The 20,504-nt window shown below is 45.5% G+C and overlaps 1 protein-coding gene across 6 annotated transcripts in view; it reads right to left on the bottom strand.

Annotated features, from left to right (window-relative positions):
- Window positions 1-20,504, bottom strand: part of Znf536 (zinc finger protein 536) — a 439,199-nt gene that overhangs the window by 60,552 nt on the left and 358,143 nt on the right. The window contains exon 8 of one of the 6 annotated variants that reach the window (XM_087191007.1): window positions 1,436-1,540. The exons of the other annotated variants lie outside the window; for them this stretch is intronic. Within the exon in view, the coding sequence (XP_087047133.1) occupies window positions 1,527-1,540 (14 nt within the window). The 3' untranslated portion in view covers window positions 1,436-1,526. Of the gene's footprint in view, window positions 1-1,435; window positions 1,541-20,504 lie in introns of those variants that run through there. 6 annotated transcript variants of the gene reach the window in all.

The following is a 20,504-nucleotide window of genomic DNA, read 5'->3' as shown; positions in this document are numbered from 1 at the left end:
CCCTCAAAGCTGATCCAGGCCAAAATCAAATTGGGCAAAGGCATGGAGAGCTCTCCCAGGATACAGAGCTGGTATGCAGCCAACAAATGGCTCTTCATTCTTGGGACACACGAGTGATGTTCAGGGTCAGAGTGATGATGGATGATACCAGAACATATTGTATCAGTGGGACAGTCCATGATGCAGGGCCGTGACTGTCATCCAAGAGGGGCACAACTACTCCACGGCCTACTCCATCCTTAGGGTCAGCACTCAAGTGCCCCTGCTGCTTACCAACTTATAAGAAGCTTATGGAGAAGATATGAATATAGACATAGCTTCTAGTATGTGAGTATTAGAATAACTTGAACTTCATTTACCTTTTACACTGTTCATTAGTATTAAAATGTGAGTTGGATGGTCTCCATGTTTAAAAGGTCATTTAAGATGAAAAGTTGCAAAAGGAAGCCTACATGTCTTCCTCATTAATGCTATCAGGAGTCTGGTCCCAATGGTTGTCTCTTCCCCACCCACCTAACCTAAAGAGGCCAAGGTGGTCATCTAAAAATTTTAAAAATACCTATATAAATGCACTCTAATCTCTCCCTTCACTTTGATAGTTTTAAATCCGGAGATGTATAGACCCAACAGTTATGAATTAACATTGAGAGACTACACACTAAGGATGAAGAATGGAAGGCACACTTAAAAGATGAGAAGAGGGCTGGGGATTTAGCCCAGTGGCGCCGTTCCTGCCTCGCAAGGGCAAGGTCCTGAGTTTGATCCTCGGTACTGGAATAAATACATAAATACGTAAATACGTAAATACGTAAATACATAAATAAATAAATAAATAAATAAATAAATAAATGAATGATGAGAAGAGAGAAATGGCTATGCATAGCAGATGAGGTTGCCCCTTGCTCTGTTCGGACAGCAGAGTTCATCTTCCAACATCTCTCAGAGACAAGTAAAGTGGAAGGGCACTTCTTGTACAGGTGAAGTTACAACAGAGGATGCCTCAGTTCCTGTCATTTCCTACCCTCATTTCTGAAGCGCTCACCAGCATGGGGATGATTTTTAAGGACAACAGTTTGTAAGAGAGACCAGAACAAATAAAACAAAACAAAACACAACAAAAATCTGCCTTTCGATTTGGTCCACTCTATCACTTCCCCCCAACTTTTCATTCAAATAAAATATAGGAATTTCTACTTTGCTTTTAAAGCAAAGAAAAATCTTTCCAATAGCTTCAAGTTAACGTAAGTATAGCTTAAGGCATCTCCAACAAGGAGAGCAAGTGGATTAATTGGGGAAGCTTTGGACCCCCCCCCTTAATAATCCCCATTTTACACCCAAAGCTACCCTAATTAAACATACAATGTAAATGAAACTCCCTCCCCTTCCATAAGGCTGTTCCCACAAACCCCTCTTCCTGTCCCCCCAAATTGTGTGATGTTGCCTATAGCACCCCAGAGTAAAACAAGGTTTGGCAAAGGAAAATGAAGTGTTAAAAAGTACCTGTCAGGAATGTCCCTTGAAATCAGTCATTGGAAATCATCTGTCAGTAAGACAAAATTAATTACTACACATAAAATGAAGAAATCAATGTAAATTAAATACTGTATAAATGGTATAAAAGTTTAGGACAACTTGATTGTTAAATAATTACTGATACACCTGTGGATTTGTAACAAGCCCCAGTGGAGACGTGTGCGACTCGGCCGGACCCCTTCCAAATCTTCCCAAAGTCAAGTGTGGGTCTCAGGGTATCATCCATTTCCAGTGAAGTTCCAGTCCCCCAGCAATTACAGTAACTTGCAAAGTTCAGTGATATTTTAGCAGTTTTCAGCACCAAGCCTTGATCCAAGACACAGCCTTGATTGGAAGGTTAGATTCAGGAACCCCGCAGGAGGTTCCTCCCTACCACAGCATTCCCCCAAAGCTTGGGAAATTATGCTACCCTGTGCAAATATGATATTCATTTATGCAATGATGTCTTATGAAATCAAATCAATCCTTCTAAACTTTAAACTCTACTGTGATTCAAAATGCGGCTTGCACTCCACTGAATTTCTAAGGCCAGTTTAGAAAAGGGGGTGATGTGAAAGGGTAAAAGGAAATCCCGGTGCTGAGGCTATGGCAGGTCGCTTGCCTCAGTCGTGTCCCTCGGGACCTGAGCTGTCACCCTCCAGCCCAGCCTCTTGCATTGGGGTGCTCGGGACAAAGAGACCTAATCAGCTGGGACTTGATCCACCAAGTGAGGACTCAAAGAAGGCCCTGGTGACTCCCCCACCTCACCCACAGAGACGGCCCTTGGTATCACCTCCTCAGACCCCAGGGGGACAGCGTGACACAGCGCTCTCTCCCACCCCACCGGGACCTAATCTCTTGCTGGAGTTGGAGAGACAGTGCAGCACCTCTGATGATCGAAGTTCTGTTCTGAAACTTCAGCCTTCTCTCCCGAAGATACCACATAGCTCTCACAGCTTGAGTTTCCTCCAGTCTCCCTGACCTTCTGCCTTCTGACCAGCCAGCATCACAGGCCCTCCAAAGCCTACGGGGACACTGAACATGCTGGTCCTGGCCTGAACCCCATCCCATCACTGGGCTCCCCCTGGAAGGCAAATGCCATTAACTGTCAGCCAGAGGTGAAGGACACCCCTGGAGTGAGACTGAATAAGACTTTCTCCCACCAAGAACCCCAAACTCTGTGGCTGAAATGGACCCCAAGTGCCCTCCAATTGTACTTTTAAAAAAATATATACAAAATAAATTTACAATATACAATTTGTAAAATTAAGGAGCTGAAGATTACTTAGGAAAGGAAGATTTGCAATGCAAACGAACTTTCTGATTTATAGAGTCACCACGGGGTTCCTTACATGAGTCAATCTAAAATGAGAGCCAGCTCACAGTGCATCTAAAATAGGATTCAGTTGCCAAAATACAGTATACACACCCTACCAGCAAAAGCCCCCATCAATACAGCCCTTGAAAAGAGTGAGGTGTTCCAGTGAACTTTCTTTTACATTTTTCTCAAAAGGTTTTTGTAAATAAGTGCATCATCAATTTCATGGCATTGGAATTCTTTGACTTACTATGTTATCTCTAGCCTTTGGACATCAGGTGCCCTTCCCAGTCACAACTTGCCCTTAATACAACCCACTTAACCGAGGGTCCTCTGAGTCTGCGACCTTTGGGCAGGGGTTGAATCTCAGCCAATGGATGTTGCCTAATTCCTTCCTGGCATCATATCTGAGAAGTGGTAGGAAGCAATTTCTCATTTAAGGCATGAATTGAAGGCTTTAAATTTGGTTAAGGAGCACATAAGTATCCTATTCCTTTGATATCATAATGCCATTTCTGATCTGTCCTACAGAAATACTGTAAAGTATACAGACAGGGAGGAAATGAGATGAGGTACGTCTAAGTATTCAAAGACTTCTTTACATTAATTTGGTAAAAATAAAAATTTGGAAATAAGCTAAATATTCAGCTGTAGGGGAACTAACTATATAATCTCAAATAGGACACTTTAGTACATCTGTAAATTTATACATATAAAGAATCTTAATAACATGAGAAAAATTTCATACCACACATATATATTACATATGTTTGACATACAAACGGATTACAAGTATATGAAAGGTAAGTACAGGAAGAAATCTGAAAGGAAATAAACTGAGATTCTGATAATCTTCATGAAGTAAAAAAAAAATAGCTGGGGTTTCTTTCTCTCTCTCATACTCTCTCAGTCTATCTATCTATCTATCTATCTATCTATCTATATATATATATGTATAGATAGAGAGAGGATGTCTGGAGATTAAATTTGGGGCCTTTGCACTGAATTACATCCCCAGTCCTTTTCTAATTTTTGAGACAGTCTTGCTAAATCGGCCAGGTTGGGGGGCAACATGAGATCCTTCTGCCTCAGTCTCCAAGAATGCTTGGGGGCCAGGGATGCAGCTCAGTGGTGCTGTGCCTGCCTGGCAAGCGCAAGGTCTTGAGTTCAATCTCTGGTACATCAAAAAAAAAAAAAAAAAGGAATGCTTGAATTATAGGAATGTGCCACCGAGCCTGGTTCCTTCTATATTCTTAATAATCCAAAAAGAAAGAATTGAAATATGCTTTTATCTCAAGAAAACACAAATAGATTTCTTAAAAATGTATTGGATTACAAATAGGAAATTAGAGGCAAATTTCAATTAACTTCAAGATTTATTGTTAAAAAGTAAAGTTCCTATTAGTGCCAAAGATTTTATCACTCTAACTTGATAAAATTGTTTATTTAAGTATTTTATAATTGAACTATTAGACGATCCAGCTGCCAGTCCAGAGATAGCTAAGCCAGACTTCAGCGGGGACTAGGGAGTCATGTGGGTGAGACCATGTTTGGCTTCCTAGGCTTGTAAGGTTTCCATAGCATTCTGCATCTGTATCCCAGGCAGCATGCTGCTACCCAATCAGTGTGGTACCTGTTGTGCCCCACAGGACGGGCCCTCACAGCAGGGCATGAGTGATGTTAATCTCTGCCACATGGGTGAGTACAGTGAGGGTCTCTATAAAGCAGGGTCTCAATAAACACTGCATTAAAAATGGGCATCTTTGCATGTGTCTCCTGCTTTCTGTGAAACTTTAGGTTTTCCCCTGGAATAACTTCTCCACATTCCCATTGTCATAGAGAGCTATGCGGGTGACACCTTGCAACACCAGGTCAGCAAATCTCCCTCCACACTGGCCGGTAGGGCTGTGTGGTGGGACACTCTCAGGCTGAGAATGAAGATAAAATTGGTTTGACTCTTAGCCTTGATTTTCAGTAGGTATGGTCTCAATCACAATCTGCCAGTCCTCTAAACTGGGAAAAATCTCATTCCCGGATGTTGTGGTCTGGATATGTTTGACCCCTGCAGGTTCATGTGCCCTCAGTGTGGCAGTGTCAAGATGGTGGAACCTTTAAGAGGTGAGGCTTATGAAGGTAATTAGGTCACTGGGGGCTCCACCTTCAGAAGGGATTACTGCTGTCTCATGGGACTGGGTCAGGCTTGGAAGAAACGGATTAGCTCCCAAGAGAGCAGGTGGTTTTATATATATAAAACCCCTTGCTCCTTCCCCATCTCTCACTTCCTCTCTTACCAGGTCACTTCTTCCCACTGTGATGCTATCTGCCATGGGGGCCTCACTAGAGCTGAGCAGATGCCAGTGCCATGATCTCGAACGTCCAGACCTGTGAGCTAAATAAATCTTGTTTCTTTATAAAGTCCTCAGCCTCAGGTATTTTGTTGTAGCAACACAGAACAGACTAAGACCCTAAGGATCTTGAGTGCTGAGTCAGAAGGAAAAAGTCTTTTTTCAAAGCCTGAAACCGTGCTGATTGCCAAACAGAAAAAAGATAAAGTTTCAGTTAATTAAGATGTTATTTTTTCCTCCACTTTTTGCTATGGCTGGTACCAAATCAATTGTCCTATTGAGAAAAACTAGAAAAGCTGCATTTAAAAAATAGTATGTGTGTCTGTAAATTATTTCAATGCATAAGACAGAGGTATCAAGGAGGCCATAGCCTCAAGGTTGCTAAAAAAGAAAGAGATAAACTCAGGTTTTGCTGTTGCTTTCAACTCCAGGCAGCTGGAATTTATAAGTGGAAGCTGAGATTGTAGAAGCTAAGCTAAAGCAAATTTTGCTGGAGTCCAAGTGACCAAGGAGACAAAAATTAGAATCTAGGTCTTGGAAAAGTAGTTCACTGGTAGTTCACACATTCAGTTGTGACCTCAGAAAGGATACAGGCAGGAATAGCAACAGGAAATAATGGAACCCTTGAAATCTACTCAATTTCTGATTGATTTAAGGTAATCTGTCCCAAGATGACTAGCTTACCAGGAAAAAGTAAATCCTCCCTAAAGGAATGTAACATGGTCATTGTACTGGCCCAGAGGGTAGCTGCTTGCCACATATGGCAATCGAACTCTTAGGGTGTGGTTTTGTCAGAAATGAAAAGTGTTATGAGTATAAAATATTCACTGGATGTCTAAGACTTTGTACCAGAAGTAGTGTGTGAAGTATCTAACTAATAATTTGTTTACTCTGGTTACATGATCAAATGCTATTTTAGACATACCAGGTCAAATAAAATATATCCTAAAATTAATTTTATTGTTTCTTTGTTCTTACTTAATGTGGCTAATATAATATTTAAAGTGACATATACAACTAATGTCATAATCTTCTTTGGCTCTTTTGATCTATGGTCCAGACTTAGGTCTATAATTTTTAAATAAACATCTGACATTTGATAAAAAGTTACCAGGCACCTTAGGAAATTAGATCAAATGAACAAAAACAAAGATAGATAATCAGGTAACAGATCATGAAAGCAGAAGTTCCAAATATTGAGTTACAGTCTTCAAAATAACTGTAAGTAATGCATTCAAGAAAATAGATAATAAGAGAATTTAGGTGAAAACTGGAAGCTATAAAATAAAGCATATGAAAATTATGAAACTAAGGATATAACATCTGAAAGTAAGAAACTAGATAGTTGTGAAATATCTGAAGAAAATAATGAATAAGCTAGAAATAGAGTTCATTTGCTTCATAAGCAATGTATCTTGTTCTTGACCCTAAAGCTGTATAATGTTTTATACTGTGTTGTCTGCCGACTGCTACCTTACAGTCTTTTGGGAACCCCCAGATCTCCTTCCCAGAGAGCCAGAGGGCCAAGTGGGTTTAGATGTTCATGTCAAAGGTCATTAAGGCAGATGCAGGAGTTGTACTAAAATAGAAAAGAGATCTGAATCAGGGTCCGGACAGTAGGCAGGGGCAGCCACATAGGCACGGGGCTTCTGACCTTCCAGCAAGTTTGACCTTAGTGTTCTCCAGAGATCAGGACCAGTGTCAACAAAAGATCATGTAGTTAGTACATGCCTGTCTGCTGCAGACTGGAACATTCAGAGGGGAGCCTTCAGGACATCCGTGGGCTGCTCCTAGGTGGCTCATGAGGAAGGCACAAAGATGTTTATCTTGTAATGTGATGTCCCAAATATGAACCAGAAGGGTGAAAGACAGAGTGAAGTGGCCATTTATCCTGTGGACCCAACACCGGTCCTACACAAAACCTTTAGAAATACCTTGCTGCCTTTGTCTAATCCTCACCGTAAAAAAAGACACAGCCTTTCTCAGAAAACTGAGGTGAGAGGCAACTAGCTCAATCAATTTTTATGTACCAGAAGGGTTATTATAAGTGGAAAACTAATAAACTCTGCTCTCACCAAGGATCTAAAGAGAAAAAGGACTGAGACTCTAGGAAAAAAAAAAGGGAGTTGAGCCTGGATTCTAAGAAGGGTTTCATGATAATCAAGTAGAGCAGGGAGTTAAAAATGTGTGTTTCTGTTGCTCTTTAGGTGGAAGCTCTAAAAACCTGGCCATACAACAAAAAGGCCGAGTGCCTGCTTTATCCAAATTGAGATGCAGGACTGGCAAAGAAGTGTCTGCAACTCTATGCCAAGACCCAATTTGAGGCTATAGAAGGACTGAATTTGAAAAGGCAGAAAGCTGCAAAATAGAGGAGTTCTTTGGAAAGAATAGCTGGGTGTGCCCTGATTCAAAGCCCTCCTTCCATGGGGGAGGGACAGGGGTTGCTTCCTGCACTTGAAGCCTAGTAAGTGCAGCCTCAAAGAGTGCCTGACCCGTGACCCTCAGAATCAGTGAGACATGAGGCCGTTACAAGGCTCAGCTTTGCAAAAGACAAATGGTAGGTGGAGAGGAGGAGCAATATAGGGACTGGCTCTGCTTCTAGCTTGTTGGAGCAAAAGGGGAGCATTTCCCAAGGTCTAGATGTGAATCACTGCCAAAGGAAACCTCTGCATAAAGCCACTGTAAAGGACTTGGCCCAAAGAGGTCACACAGAAATACGGAACAACCTTAAACCAGAAGTGATAGAGTCCTGGAGATATAGGACCCCCCACACACCAGAGGACTGGGGAAGCACCAACCCCAAGGGAAAGACTTCTGCCATGGTCATTAGTCCAGGCCCCATCCAAACCTGGGTGTCCAAAATGCATGGGAGAAGGCAAAGGAGGATAGAAGGGGAGGAGAAAAGATGATAATTCTTCCACATCCTGAACCTGGAGCAAGGTGAGCCAGCTCTGGGAGAGGATTTCTCTCTAAGTGAGTTTTGTTTGCAGGAGTTTTGTTCGTCTTGACTGTTACATGGACACACATGCTGTCCTGACTAAACGAGGCTTCTTTTTTTTTACTCAAAGGCATATAAAATCTCTGTACTACTTGAAAGGGATTGAGACATATTGAGGAATCTCTCCCAGATTTCACTCTAAATTGGAGGAGAAAAGTTTAAGTGGGGAGAAAGAATAATATTACATGCCTCTAACCCTTTGGACCTTTAACCAAAGATAATTTTTAAAATTATGTGTTAATTCCTCAAGAAAAGGAAGGAGAAAGACGCTTACATGGAGAACATGCAGAATTGTCATTTTTAAAAAACAAACAATGCATTGAAGCCTTTTGTTTGAGGTTTAAGGAAGTGGATACCCAATGAGGAGGGGAACATACCACAGCAACAGTGGAGTGAACTCAGTACCTGGTCCCCACCCACCTTGGGTATTCCCAGAGCACACCACTAGAGAGAAGATGGCCACCCATCATGGGCTCATCAGACAGGACAGTGACTCTTTCGCCCTCCCTGTCCATATGACCTAGGTCATCCCATTACCTTTATCGCGCAAGTGTTTGACTAGGCTCAGAGATGAAAAACCAACTCCAATTAGATGGTCTCTGTTTTTAATTAGATGGTCCCTGTTTTTAATATCTGCCCACCACTTTGCAGGGTAGACCCCACTGAGCAGGAATCCAAAGCCCAGAGATACCTATGTGAGATGTACCTCAGTAGGATTTATTCTTGGTATTTTTCCCTCCAGAAACCCTTCTGGAATATATTGCATCTACAGGGACCTTGTGCAGTACACTAGCAGCACAAAGAAGGGCTGCACCCATCCCCTGGGGTGTCCAGAGAGAACTGCAGTCACCAGCTCAGACACAGCACATGGCAGGGAGCTGGGTTTCCAGCAGGCAGAAGAGGAGGTAAGCTCTCTCCACAGTGTCCTGCTGTGTTTGGAAACCCCGTCCAAGAGGCAGCGTATGGATCTGTGTATGGATCTGCTGTCGCGTAATGAAATGGTAATGGGAGGCAGTCCGGAACTTCTCTTTACACAGCTACCAACGGATGCCATCCACAAGGAGGGCAGCTGCTCCTCCAATCTGCCCTGCATTTTCAAGTCAACAGTCTCTTTGGAGACCCCCAGCCACACCCAGGAGCTCTCATTGCCTTCAGAGAACCACCTGCCCTTAGATGAACCCCTTGCACCCTTTGGACGCTCTATGCTCTCAGCCTGAGTGCAGGGATTGCTGAGAATCCATCCAGAGTGAAACCAGAGAGTGTTCACAAGAAGGACAGCTCTGGGCGCAGGCAGGGAGCCATCTTGGAGAGCAGTTGTACCCATGCCCAGTTCTGCGAACTGCACACTCTCCCTCTTTTTGTTAAGATAATAATAAACACAAAGCCACAACAACAGCGACAACGAAATCCAAATAAATGATAAGCTCCAAAAGAACAGGATGGGACTGTCATCTTTCCCAGATACCTGTTCACCACGGCGATGTCCTGTGCCAATGCTGAGCCATCTCCAATACACGCCATATGCCTGTTTCTTTACTTAGCGTTGTTTGGGATGGGAATCCTTCAGAGAATGGAAGGTCCCCAAATATCTGGCAAGCCAGACAAGGACAACAGCTGAATGTGCACAGGGATGGTGTGTCCTTAAACAGGCATGCATGCACACAAACACACACACACACACACACAGATTTCTCTCCCAGGCTGTTTGTAACTTTACTTATTCATTGATTTTTCTATGTATAGTAACCAATTTAAAATAAGTCCAACGCTAGGAAAACAGAACAAATTAAGACTGATTTCCTCATCTCTTTTGGACAAATCAACCAGCTGAGATTTTGGCCAAGACTTGAGTCCAACACACATGCACTCAGGTATGCAAACACACACAGAATCTCCTTCCGGTTCTGATCGGCCCAGAAGCGGGTCTGGAGATACAGCCATCATGAGTTGCACTCCCAAGACAAAAAAATCACATCCCTTTTCTGGACAGAGTGTCTGAGTGTGTCATGTGGGGCCAGTCTTAGTCCCGGCCTCCATTGACACCATGGGTGCAGCATCCATGGATCCATGGGCATTAGGTAGTGAGAACCAGAGCTGGGACAAACACAGACCAGCAGGAAATCAGGGGTGCTTTAGCCTCTCAGGACTTTCGATTATGAGAGTTGTCAGCAGGGAGTCTGCTTGGCTGCCACTGGTCACGCCATGGGGGTGACAGACACTCCTCAGCAAACACCTTCTGAGGTCTACTGAGGAGCCGCCCCGACCAGGGATAAGGTGGATGTTAGCTGAAGCCCCAAAAATGGTTCTCTTTTCTTTCCCCCTAGGAAATTAGGAGACTGGAAACATGGCAAGAACTTCTCAAGGGTACTCGTTTTTCCTGACTGGTATCTTAAGCTTGTCAAGTTCTTAGCCAGAGCTTTCCAAGGCGGGTTTGGAGGAAGCATATGGTGTTCGCCCGGTCCATATGACTGGCTGAGCGTCGACCACTACTGTTGATACAATATCTCACTTTTTCCTCAATATTATGACAGCATTTGTCAATGAAAATTAAATTACTGTCAAACTTATCCTGCTAACTTACGGCACAACCATCGGAGAAAGCCAGCGCCGTGCCTTAAGCCAAGAGGACCTTGTCTTTATGCTCAACCAAGATGCGAGAGAGAAAGACATTGTTGGGACTTACGTGCCAGCAGGGGTGGCTTTGCCAAGCCAGCACCAGAATGCAAGAGCAGCCACCTTCACATAGCCCAAGCCACTGGGAAGGGCGTCTGCTGGAGGTGGGGAAAAAGGGAAGTCACTGCAGTCACTGCCTGCCTCTCCAGACAGGCCATCTTTTCTAAGGGCAATCACACACATGTTACACGTATGTGCTGGTTAAAAGGAGGGAGAAAAGATTATATGTTTAAAATCAAAGATCTTTAGGGTTGTGTTTAAAATCTAGCATAGACACACTGGAGCAGTCATATGGAAACACTTACAACCTAGATTCGGTCGGAAACTAGTATCAGCATCTTCTATACTTTTGAACCTCCTCATCTCTCATTCATTCCAGTATCCAAGATTGGAGACGTGGTTGTTATATTTTCCCTCTAAGGAAGCAGATGAATTATGAAATCGTGAAAGTTTTAAAAACTTTTGACATTAAAATTGTTTTCTTCTTCAGTCACTTTCCTGCAAAGGGTTTGAGAACAAATGGGCACCTGGCTGAATACTAGCAGGTAGATACAGCAAGGAATATCTAGGAATTTAGCAATTTTCATCTCCCTTTCCCCATCACTCAACTCCCCATGCAGGTGAATTCAGTCTTCTACATGATCTAAAGAAGATTCCTTTGTAATGAGATGAACTGATCCAAGTAATTGAAGATTTTGTCTTATTTCTTTATTTCTCTGTATCTCTCAAGAACAAAACATATCGCAAATTTCAGCAGGCAGTTACTTTAGCAACATCAAACTGCAAGACTTATTGGAAGAGGTAAGGACACATAGATTGGACCTGGGCAGGACTTCTGGTTTTTAATAAAATTGTTTCTTCATGTAAGAACACTCAAGAGTAATACCCATGGCTAATCTAGAAAGAGAAACAGAAAATGTATCCCTAGCATACAGGAGGATATTACTTTCATCTTTAAGATCACATCGAGCAATTAAAAACAACAAAAGTGAGAATGCTTCCAATAAACTATTATTCACAGTTTAACGGGGCCCCTCTCTCCTCTTGGAGAAAACCCTTACCTTGCAGCCTCCACCCCCAGGAGAGAAGCTCTGTAAATTCAATGCTCAGTGTCTCTGGGTCCCAGGACAGATCCCTCTTCCTCCACCTCCAGTTGTATAGGGAGGTGGCTTATGGGGCCACATTTACAAGAAACAAAACACCCTTCCCTGCAGGAAGTCCTCTCTGTCAATAGCATCCACAGTGGTTCAGGAAATTCAGTGGGTCCTCCCCTGAGAAGAATCATCCCACCTTGACATTGAGTGCTTCCCTACAAGTACTTAAGCTGAAACAAATGGTATTTCAACATTAGGAGCATCCACATGGCCCTCTGAGACATTCAGTTGGAGTGGGAGAAGGAAGTGGCCATGGGAGCAAGTCCTGAGCCTCCTCCTCGCTCCCTATTTTCTGGTGACCCCTGAGAAGCCTCCCTAAAGAGCCCATTGTCACTCACAGTCAACAGTGGCAATGGGAACAGCTCTTTCTTTCCTTATTAAATAAAGGTGGAGACATAACAGTAACAGTGCTGTTTCTTGTTTATGGTGGGTTTGGAGACTAGGGCTAGCCTTGGGCTGCAGGATCTTGGCGTAGCCATGCTGAACTCCAGGAGCCAGCAGTCGGATTTCCATCCCCAAACTGTTCTCCCCAACACAAAGAGGGGCAACCTGGCGCGGTAACAAAAGCCAGTGTGGGTGGCAAGGTGACTGCACATTTCAGCTTGAATGCTCCGGTGTGGGGCTTGCACCTGATCACCAGATGCTTCAAGCAGATGGCCAGGGAGGGGAGAGCCGGCTCCTGGTTGTTTCGGAGGGGCTACAGGAGAACCAATCCAGAGAGCTAGTCGGGAGTGCCCGGCTGCCCGGCCCAGCCTCCGCTCCAGGAGTGCTCGCAGCCTGGAGCCCGGAGCCCTGGTCCTGGGGAGCCTTCCAAACATACAGACCTGCCTGTGGTGAGCAGTTCAAACCAGGAGTGAGGCTCGGCCAGCAGGCCTCCTTTTGTCCACTGACTGCTTTAGAATTTCTTCTCTGGATGGTCTGGAACAGGCCAGGCTGCATCTGTTATCCAATCCAGAAGGTCTCAATAAATGTGATTCATTTGCAAATTAATTTTTCAGCAAGTGGCTGGGTGAGCAATAGAAAGAAGCCTCCCGTGGTGCCCAGCCTGGCCTCACCTGCAGCCTTGGGGATCTGCTTCCGCTGACCTTGGGCCTGGGAGTGGTGAGTCCTGACAATGCCCCAGCCGGTGTGTGGAGGCAGAAGCAGCCCCTGAGACAGGAAGAACAGGCAGCAGGGAAGCAGGCTATGCCAGGGAGGGGAGTTTCTAGAGAACAGAGGATTTTTCAAAGCTCCTCTCTCGGCAGAAGCTGCTGGCAAGATCTGTAGGCCAGGGCTGAAAGGGAAGCTCAGCCTGCTCTGGTTTCTGCCCAGGGTCCCCTTTCTCTTCCAGGAAATCCATGTTCTTGCATGCCCAGACACACACAGTCATGCAAATACTGGGACGTGTGTGCACGAGTGGATCCTCTCTCTCTCTCTCTCTCACACACACACACACACACACATACAGGCACACACACACACACACACACACACAGAGGACATCTCATTGAGAACATAGACTTTGCTGTTTTATTTATGCTACATCCTCCTCCTCCTTCCACCGCAATCTGGAAAGTGCCTGAGACATACAAGGTGATCCGTGAGAGCACAGTTCAGGGAACAAATGAATGAGCAGTGAATGAATGAGTGATGTCCTGCTCCACCACCCGCCCAGCCCAGCCAAGGTGCCAGCTGTGCCTCCCACACTGCGCCTCCACAGATGAGCTTGTAAAGAGAATGACACCTCCCTCCCCTGAGACTGTCTGATTCCCAAGTTTACACTTTCTCCAAGTTTGACCCGAGTCGCCCTTCCCCAGCACAGGTCCCTGTAGGAGCAGGGACTGCTCACTACCAGCAGTTCTCCCGTGCTGCTGCTGCTTCTTCTATTTCAGTAGAGAGGACTGAACCCAGGGCCTTTGTACAGAGTTACATCTCCAGTCCTTTTTATTTTATTTTGAGACAGGGTCTCACTAAGTCCCCAAATTCCTCAGGCTGGGCTTAAACTTGCAATCCTCCTGCCTCAGGTTCCAAGAGTGCTGGAGTTACAGATATGCGCCACCATACTGGGCTTCTATGCTTTTGGATGAAGTGGGGCTGCTCAGCTCCATCAGGTTCTGGCCCAGCAGAGACCATTCTGCCTGTGTCACTATGAACCCCTGGGTAGGATGGTCCCTTCCCCTCCTTGCCCTTGGCCTTCTTCCTACCAGGTAAAGGTTGAGCACACTGACTGATAGATGGCACAGGAGTGCCAGGTGAGCAGAGAGAAGTTCCCAGCCCACTGTGGGCCACAAGCAGGTACAAAGCCTGTGAGGATGGAGAAAGGCCAGAGCACCCCTTCACGGTGGCCATTCTGCAGCTCTGCATCCTTGGCTAATTATCTGACCCCTCTGAGCTTCAGCTCTTCCTTTCCCCATGCAGATAATGAGGGCGTCCACTTCTCAGGACTGTTGTATGGAATTGAAGGGTAATTGCAGCAGATGTACAGGGCCTGGCCTCCTGCCGGCAGGACATTCAGTAGGCGCTTATCAGTGCCTCTTGCAGGGGCTGGAGCTGTGCACCATGTGTCCCTCCTCCCTCTTCCCAGGCACAGGTGGAGGTGGTTTGCAACTTGCCCATGTTTTGAGCACTGGGAGCAGGAGGGGTGGGCAGGAGGCCTCCAAGGTCCTCGGTTGGGTGGTGACAGGGCTGCAGGGCCAGCACGGTAACAGGCAGCTGTGACTGGTGGCAGATCCTCAGGCCCCAGGCACTCCGGCAAAGGCAAGGATTAGCCCTGCTGCCCTGGCCAGCGGCCAGTGAAGATCATTTCATTTGGCCTACTTAGCAGTCCCCCAGGGGTGCTGGGAAGGAGATGATTCATCTCTGTCTAGGGCACCCTGGTGCAGAGAGGCTTCCACCCCAGAGAGGGGGCTGCATCCCTGCCTGTCTGTGTGACGTGACAGCCACCATCCCCAGGCCCCTCCACACAGGAAGTGAAAGCACCCACGAGTGATGGTGGCCTTGAAATGAGGCACGATGGGTGCTCAGAAAATCAGCACCAGAGAGAGAAACATGCCCCCTGACCCTGAGCACAAGGTCCCAACCACTCAGCTCATGGGGGGCAGTGGACTACTCCTCACTGTCAGTTCCTGTCTGCAGCCACCTTTATAGCCAGGAAGACATTGGGAAAAGAGCAAAGCAAGAGAATTTCTGTTCTCTGTCTGTGACAGCCCAGTACTTCACAGAATCTAGGAGCCCAGGGGGCCCCACTCTACAGAGGACTTGTGAGACAGCAGCTCAGGGGCCACTGTAGTCCAGAGAGGTGAAACAACCTGTCCAGAGTCACACAGTACAGTAGAGGCAGGAGTGGAATCCTCTTCTCTTATCTTGCAGCCTAGAGGCTTTAGAGCCTCTCCTGGGGGTCGGGAGTGTAATCCAGTGTTAGTGTTTGCCTCAGTTGCTCAAGACCCTGAGTTGGACCCCAGAATCAGAGAGAGAGAGAGAGAGAGAGAAGAGGGATGAGGAAGAGGGGGAGAAAGGAAGGGAGGGAAAAGAAGGAAAGGAAGGAAGGAAGGAAGGAAGGAAGGAAGGAAGGAAGGAAGGAAGGAAGGAAAAGTTGTCTATATTTTATTCCTCAAAGTGTAGCCCATAATATACCTAACAGTGTCTGGAGACCAATAGGACAAAGCATGATAATAAAAATGCTGGGAATGTAACAGTCTACCCCTAAAACACAGACTGACTGGAAAAGCCCACAGGAAGTGGGGCTGGGGAGCAGCCAGGGGACACCATCAGAAAAGAGCCCCAGCAAGATGGAAGAAGAAGTTGGGCCATTGCTTTGGGGCCGGAGACTTCAACACATCCTTGCCACTCTGATCACTGCATCTGTATGTCAGGAGTTTGGCTAATTCTTCTAATATCTATAACCCCAGTGTAATAAGTGGGGGTGGGCTGGCAGTAAGGGCTTCCCTGCCTCAGGACGGAGCTGGCCAGGACATGTGGCCACCAGGGGGGCAGGCAGACGCCTGCTGGCTGGCTGGGCTCCCCGCTCTGGCGCGGTCACCATTATGGCACATCCGCTCAGCATTACCTTCCCTTCTGCACAAGTCATTAAGAAACACCTGTGTTTCTCTGTCAGCCTGCACATTTGGGGAGAGGCCCCCTCATGTCTCACAGGGACCTACAGTCCCCCAGCCCTGTGATGTAGTTGAGGGTCTCCTGCCCGTGTCCCCTTGAGGGGATGCGAGCAGGCCTCAGAAGCAGAGCTTGACAGAACCTGCTTCAAAATGGCCGGAGCCCCTCAGAACTTTGACAGCAGAGCAGGCTCCTCGAGGTGCCTCTGCCAACGCTCCCGCCTATGCCAGCTCTCTCACAAACGAACAGCTTGTATCCCCATGAAAATCAATGGATGGAACAAATTGTATTAAATTATGTAAAATGATACTAAAGAGCACATTCTACCAGTGAATAGAAGGAAAAAAAAACACCCCAGAAAATCTTATTTTAATAAATCTGGCAAAACTATCAAAGACAATTAGGAAGGGGAAAAATGCTAAATTTTTATGACACTTAAAGACACATCTCCCAGCCATCAGCAGAGGCGCGGGATTTATCCCCTCCCAGGTCAGACACACATAATTCTTTTGTGTGTCTGACACCTGCGAGTTATTTATTGCCCCCAAGCTCCAGCCAGAGACCTCTCCTGCCTGCTCCCTTCCGTGGAGACAGACTGGACCGGACTGCAGAAAAAAGCCCTCATTTTTTGGAACCAAATTTCCTTTCCTTTCACATGGAAATTTTTTTTTTCTTGGTAAATAACTGTAATTAGCACGGAACTTGCAATATAACCTCTTGCCTATATGAGGAAAAAATCATTTAAAAATATTTTAGCCACTTTCATCCTTTGAATTTGCTAGTGCAGCTGCCATTAAAAACAAAAAGAAAAGAAAAGAAAACCCAAGAACGTCCTAAGATATGCTGTTTAATAGGTCAGAAGGGCCTTGTTCAGGCTCCAAACCACCAGCCCCCACCCCAAGTCCCCAAAGAACCACGTCATTCACCAACACAAGACTCCTGTCTGCCTCCACAGGACAGGAACCATTAGAACATGGAACAGATCAGTCCGGGGTATTGTTTCTGCCCGGAAACCAGAAGCTGTTTGAGCAAATGGGGTAGGAGTAGGGGTCTCCCAGTGTTAGCCACATTTGGGGAGGGGGAATTTTTAATGTTGTTTCCCTCACATCTCAGCTGTCTGATCTTAAACAGATTTGCAAACCTACCTGCTACTGTTTCTTTTTTTGTTTGTTTGTTTTTCCTGCTACTGTTTCTTGCAAAGTGGATAGATGAATGTTAATTTTAACCAGTGCCGTGATTCCAATAATACCAATTTCTAACACAATTCTTGGCACATTTCATAAATAGTTTCTTTTCAAGTTATTACTTTTTATAATAATTATTATCATATTTTCCCAGCTGTGATATATAGTAAGGCTAACTCTTCTCTTAGCCCCTGTTTAGAAATGTATTAGCATTTCGGAAATCTGAACAAGCGATTTTTGAAATTAAATTTTTTTTTTTCCAGTTCTGGGGACTGAACCCAGGACCTTCACACTAAGCTGAATTCCCAGCCTTGTTATTTGTTATTTTGAGACAGAGTCTCACTAAGTTGCTAAATTGCCCAGGCTGGGCTCAAACTTGGTGATCCTCCTGCTTCATCCTCCCAGAGTGCTGGGATTACTGGCATACACCATGTTGCCTGATCAAATGCTTCTTGGGAGCCCATTGATCATGTGGCTAATGATACCTTGGCTGGTGGGTGAGGTCAGGGTGGATCCCTGTGGTCATATCCCTTATGGTGTGATGGGCAAAGATCACCTGGGCCAGGACGCTGGTGTCATGCTCTTGGGCCCCTCCAGCCACCAGAATCATGAGCTAAATGAACCTTTTTACTTTGTAAGTTACCCAGCCTTGGGCATTTTATTAAAGCAACACAAAATGAACTAATGCAACAGTCATGACCACAGTCAGCTCATTCCAAAGCCCTTTTTCTGTAAGGCACACAAGCTCTCTGTCCCATAAAACATGGGGCTCTGTGGGTTACTCATTCATTCACTCATTCATTCATCCATTCAATATGCATTGAGGACACATCAGTACTAGGCACCAGCCCTGGTACTAGAGATCATTAACCAACAAAATAGACAACACCATTCCCCTGCAGAGGATCTTAAGCCATGTAATGTGCACAAGGCAATAAAGTCCTGCAGACCAAGTAAGCAGAAAGGTGCAGGAAATAAATAAAGGAATGGTGTAGTTCCAACCTTAGCTGTATATTTGAGGATCCTTGGGGGACGACACATACAATGTCGCTGTTAAGCAAAGGCCTGAGGGAGATTAGGAACCAAACCAACCACACACTTCTGCATGTTGCGTGTGACAGAGGCTTCAGCCTGTGCAAAGTCCCTGAGACAGGAACCTGACAGTCTTCAGATACCAAAGAACCAGTGTGGCTGGGTAGAGTTGTGACATGGAAGACTCATAGTGAAGGGATGTGTTAGTGGACTAGATTTTGTGAGGCCCTGCTGGCCACTGCCTTGACTTTCATGACATAGGATGTCTCTGACCATTTGAACATAGAAATGATAAGATATGATATAACATTTAAGAAAATCTCTCTGACCAGTGTCAAGAACAGGGACCACAGCAGAGGTAGGGAGATGAAGTAGAAGGTCACTAATGAGCTAAGTAAGTGCTCATCCTGGTCTGGACCTGTGAAGTGCTAGTGTTGGTGGGGAGAAGGGAATGGATAAGTTTGAGTGTATTTTGAAGGTAGAGTCTACAGATTCATTTTTGGAATAGATGTGGGTGGGAGACTGTGTTAGCCAGCTTTCCATTGCTGTGATGAAATATTTGCCAAACGCTACTTAAAGGAGGAAAAATTGACCATGACTTATGGCTTCAGAGGTTTCAGTCCATGGTAAGCTGGCTCCAAGGCAAAAACTTCATGGAGAAAAGAGTAGCAGAGAAAAGCTGCTTACCACATGGCAGATAGGAAGCAGAACAGGGGGTACTGGAGAGAAGTTAGAACCTCCAAAGGCAGGCCCTCAGTAACCTACTTCCTCCAACTGGACCCACCTCTAAACAGCCCATTCAGCTATGAACTCATCAGTGGATTGAAGTCAGCACCCTGATGATCCAGTCACCTCTCTAGGTCCCACCTCAACACTGCTGCACTGGGAATCAAGCCCTGGATACATGAATCTTGCAAAGACACTTGATGTTTAAACCATAACAGAGGCCAAGAGAGAGGTCAAGAATAACACCAAGATTTTTAGCCAGAGAAAGTGGCAGAATAGAGCTCTGTTCACAGGGCTGGAAGGCTGCAGCAGGAACAGGCTCTAGCAGCAAGGCTGCAGGAGGTGCCTAGGCTTTCTGCCCTAGGGCATACAGGAAGTTAGGGAGCACAAGCCACTGAGAGCCCTGAAATCTCTGAGGTGAATGAGGGTCCATTAGGGCCAACAGGCCTGCTGTTTTTCCCTGAACCAACACCTTGAACATCTAGCCTTCTCCCCACCCTAGTGACTCCTGACAGCCAAGCCTGTAACTCCTAACAGCTGAGCAAAGAGCCAGGGAGCTGTGGGTGAAACAACATACACACGAATTTTCCCCAAATAGCCCGAAAATACAGAGGTGTAAAGCACTGCGTCCCCAAAAAAGCCTCCTGCTAGAGGCACTATTTTTAAAAATACTTTTAAGAGGTGTGAAAGTGAAGCTGTCTATTATGTTTCTCTGGCAAGGCATCGAATCTTAGGTTTTCTAACAACCTATTTGGAGAGACCACTTCTGATTCACTGGTGGCAGGGAGGTCCTGCCTGTTTGTGGCCCCAAGCCAAGTGTGCCCCCGGGAGGAAACGAGAGCACTCAGTACATTAGGCAGCCCAAACAATCCAAAGGAAAATCGACCTCTCCTAAACACTGTTGGTTCATAGAATCTGAATTAAGCTTGAACTTTGCTGATGTTTCTGAGATTTTGTTCCTGCTAACCACCATTTAAGTCCACATTATTAGCCCCCTTCTTTGGGCAAGTACAGCTGCTGCCGTACTTAAAGCTTTTGTATACAGCAAATTACCAAAAAAACACCCAAATAAATAACAGGGAACCTATTCTTGCCACCTGCCTAAGGGTCAGTTGAAAGCCAGTGGAAATAACTAACTCACTTAGATAGCCCGGAGAAATGGATGCTTCAAGCCAGGAAGTTCATGGTGAGCTAGTTTTGATTACTAAAGGTTTCCATTTAAGTGCAGAAGCCAGAAACTTATTTTTAATCTTCTGTTTTGAGGAGCATGGATATGAATTGGAGGGCACTGTGTACTATCTAGAGGGTTCATTGGAACTGCTTTACTTTAAAATACAAATTAATCAAGGAAAGGAGCCCAGGGAAGAGAGAGTTTGAAGTAGAAATGAAGACCTAGGACAAAGGTGGCCTCCCATGATGCTTTGAGATGGCAGTACTTCCTGGGCTCTGCTGAACTCCCCATTCTGGGCGGAG

Source organism: Heterocephalus glaber, unplaced genomic scaffold, assembly GCF_053883595.1.
Source record: "Heterocephalus glaber isolate CG9 unplaced genomic scaffold, H.glaber_assembly_v1.0 deba00001561, whole genome shotgun sequence".
Classification (NCBI taxonomy): Eukaryota; Metazoa; Chordata; class Mammalia; order Rodentia; family Bathyergidae; genus Heterocephalus; species Heterocephalus glaber.
Note: the sequence above shows the minus strand (reverse complement) of the source record. Positions and strands in the feature narration are given on the sequence as shown.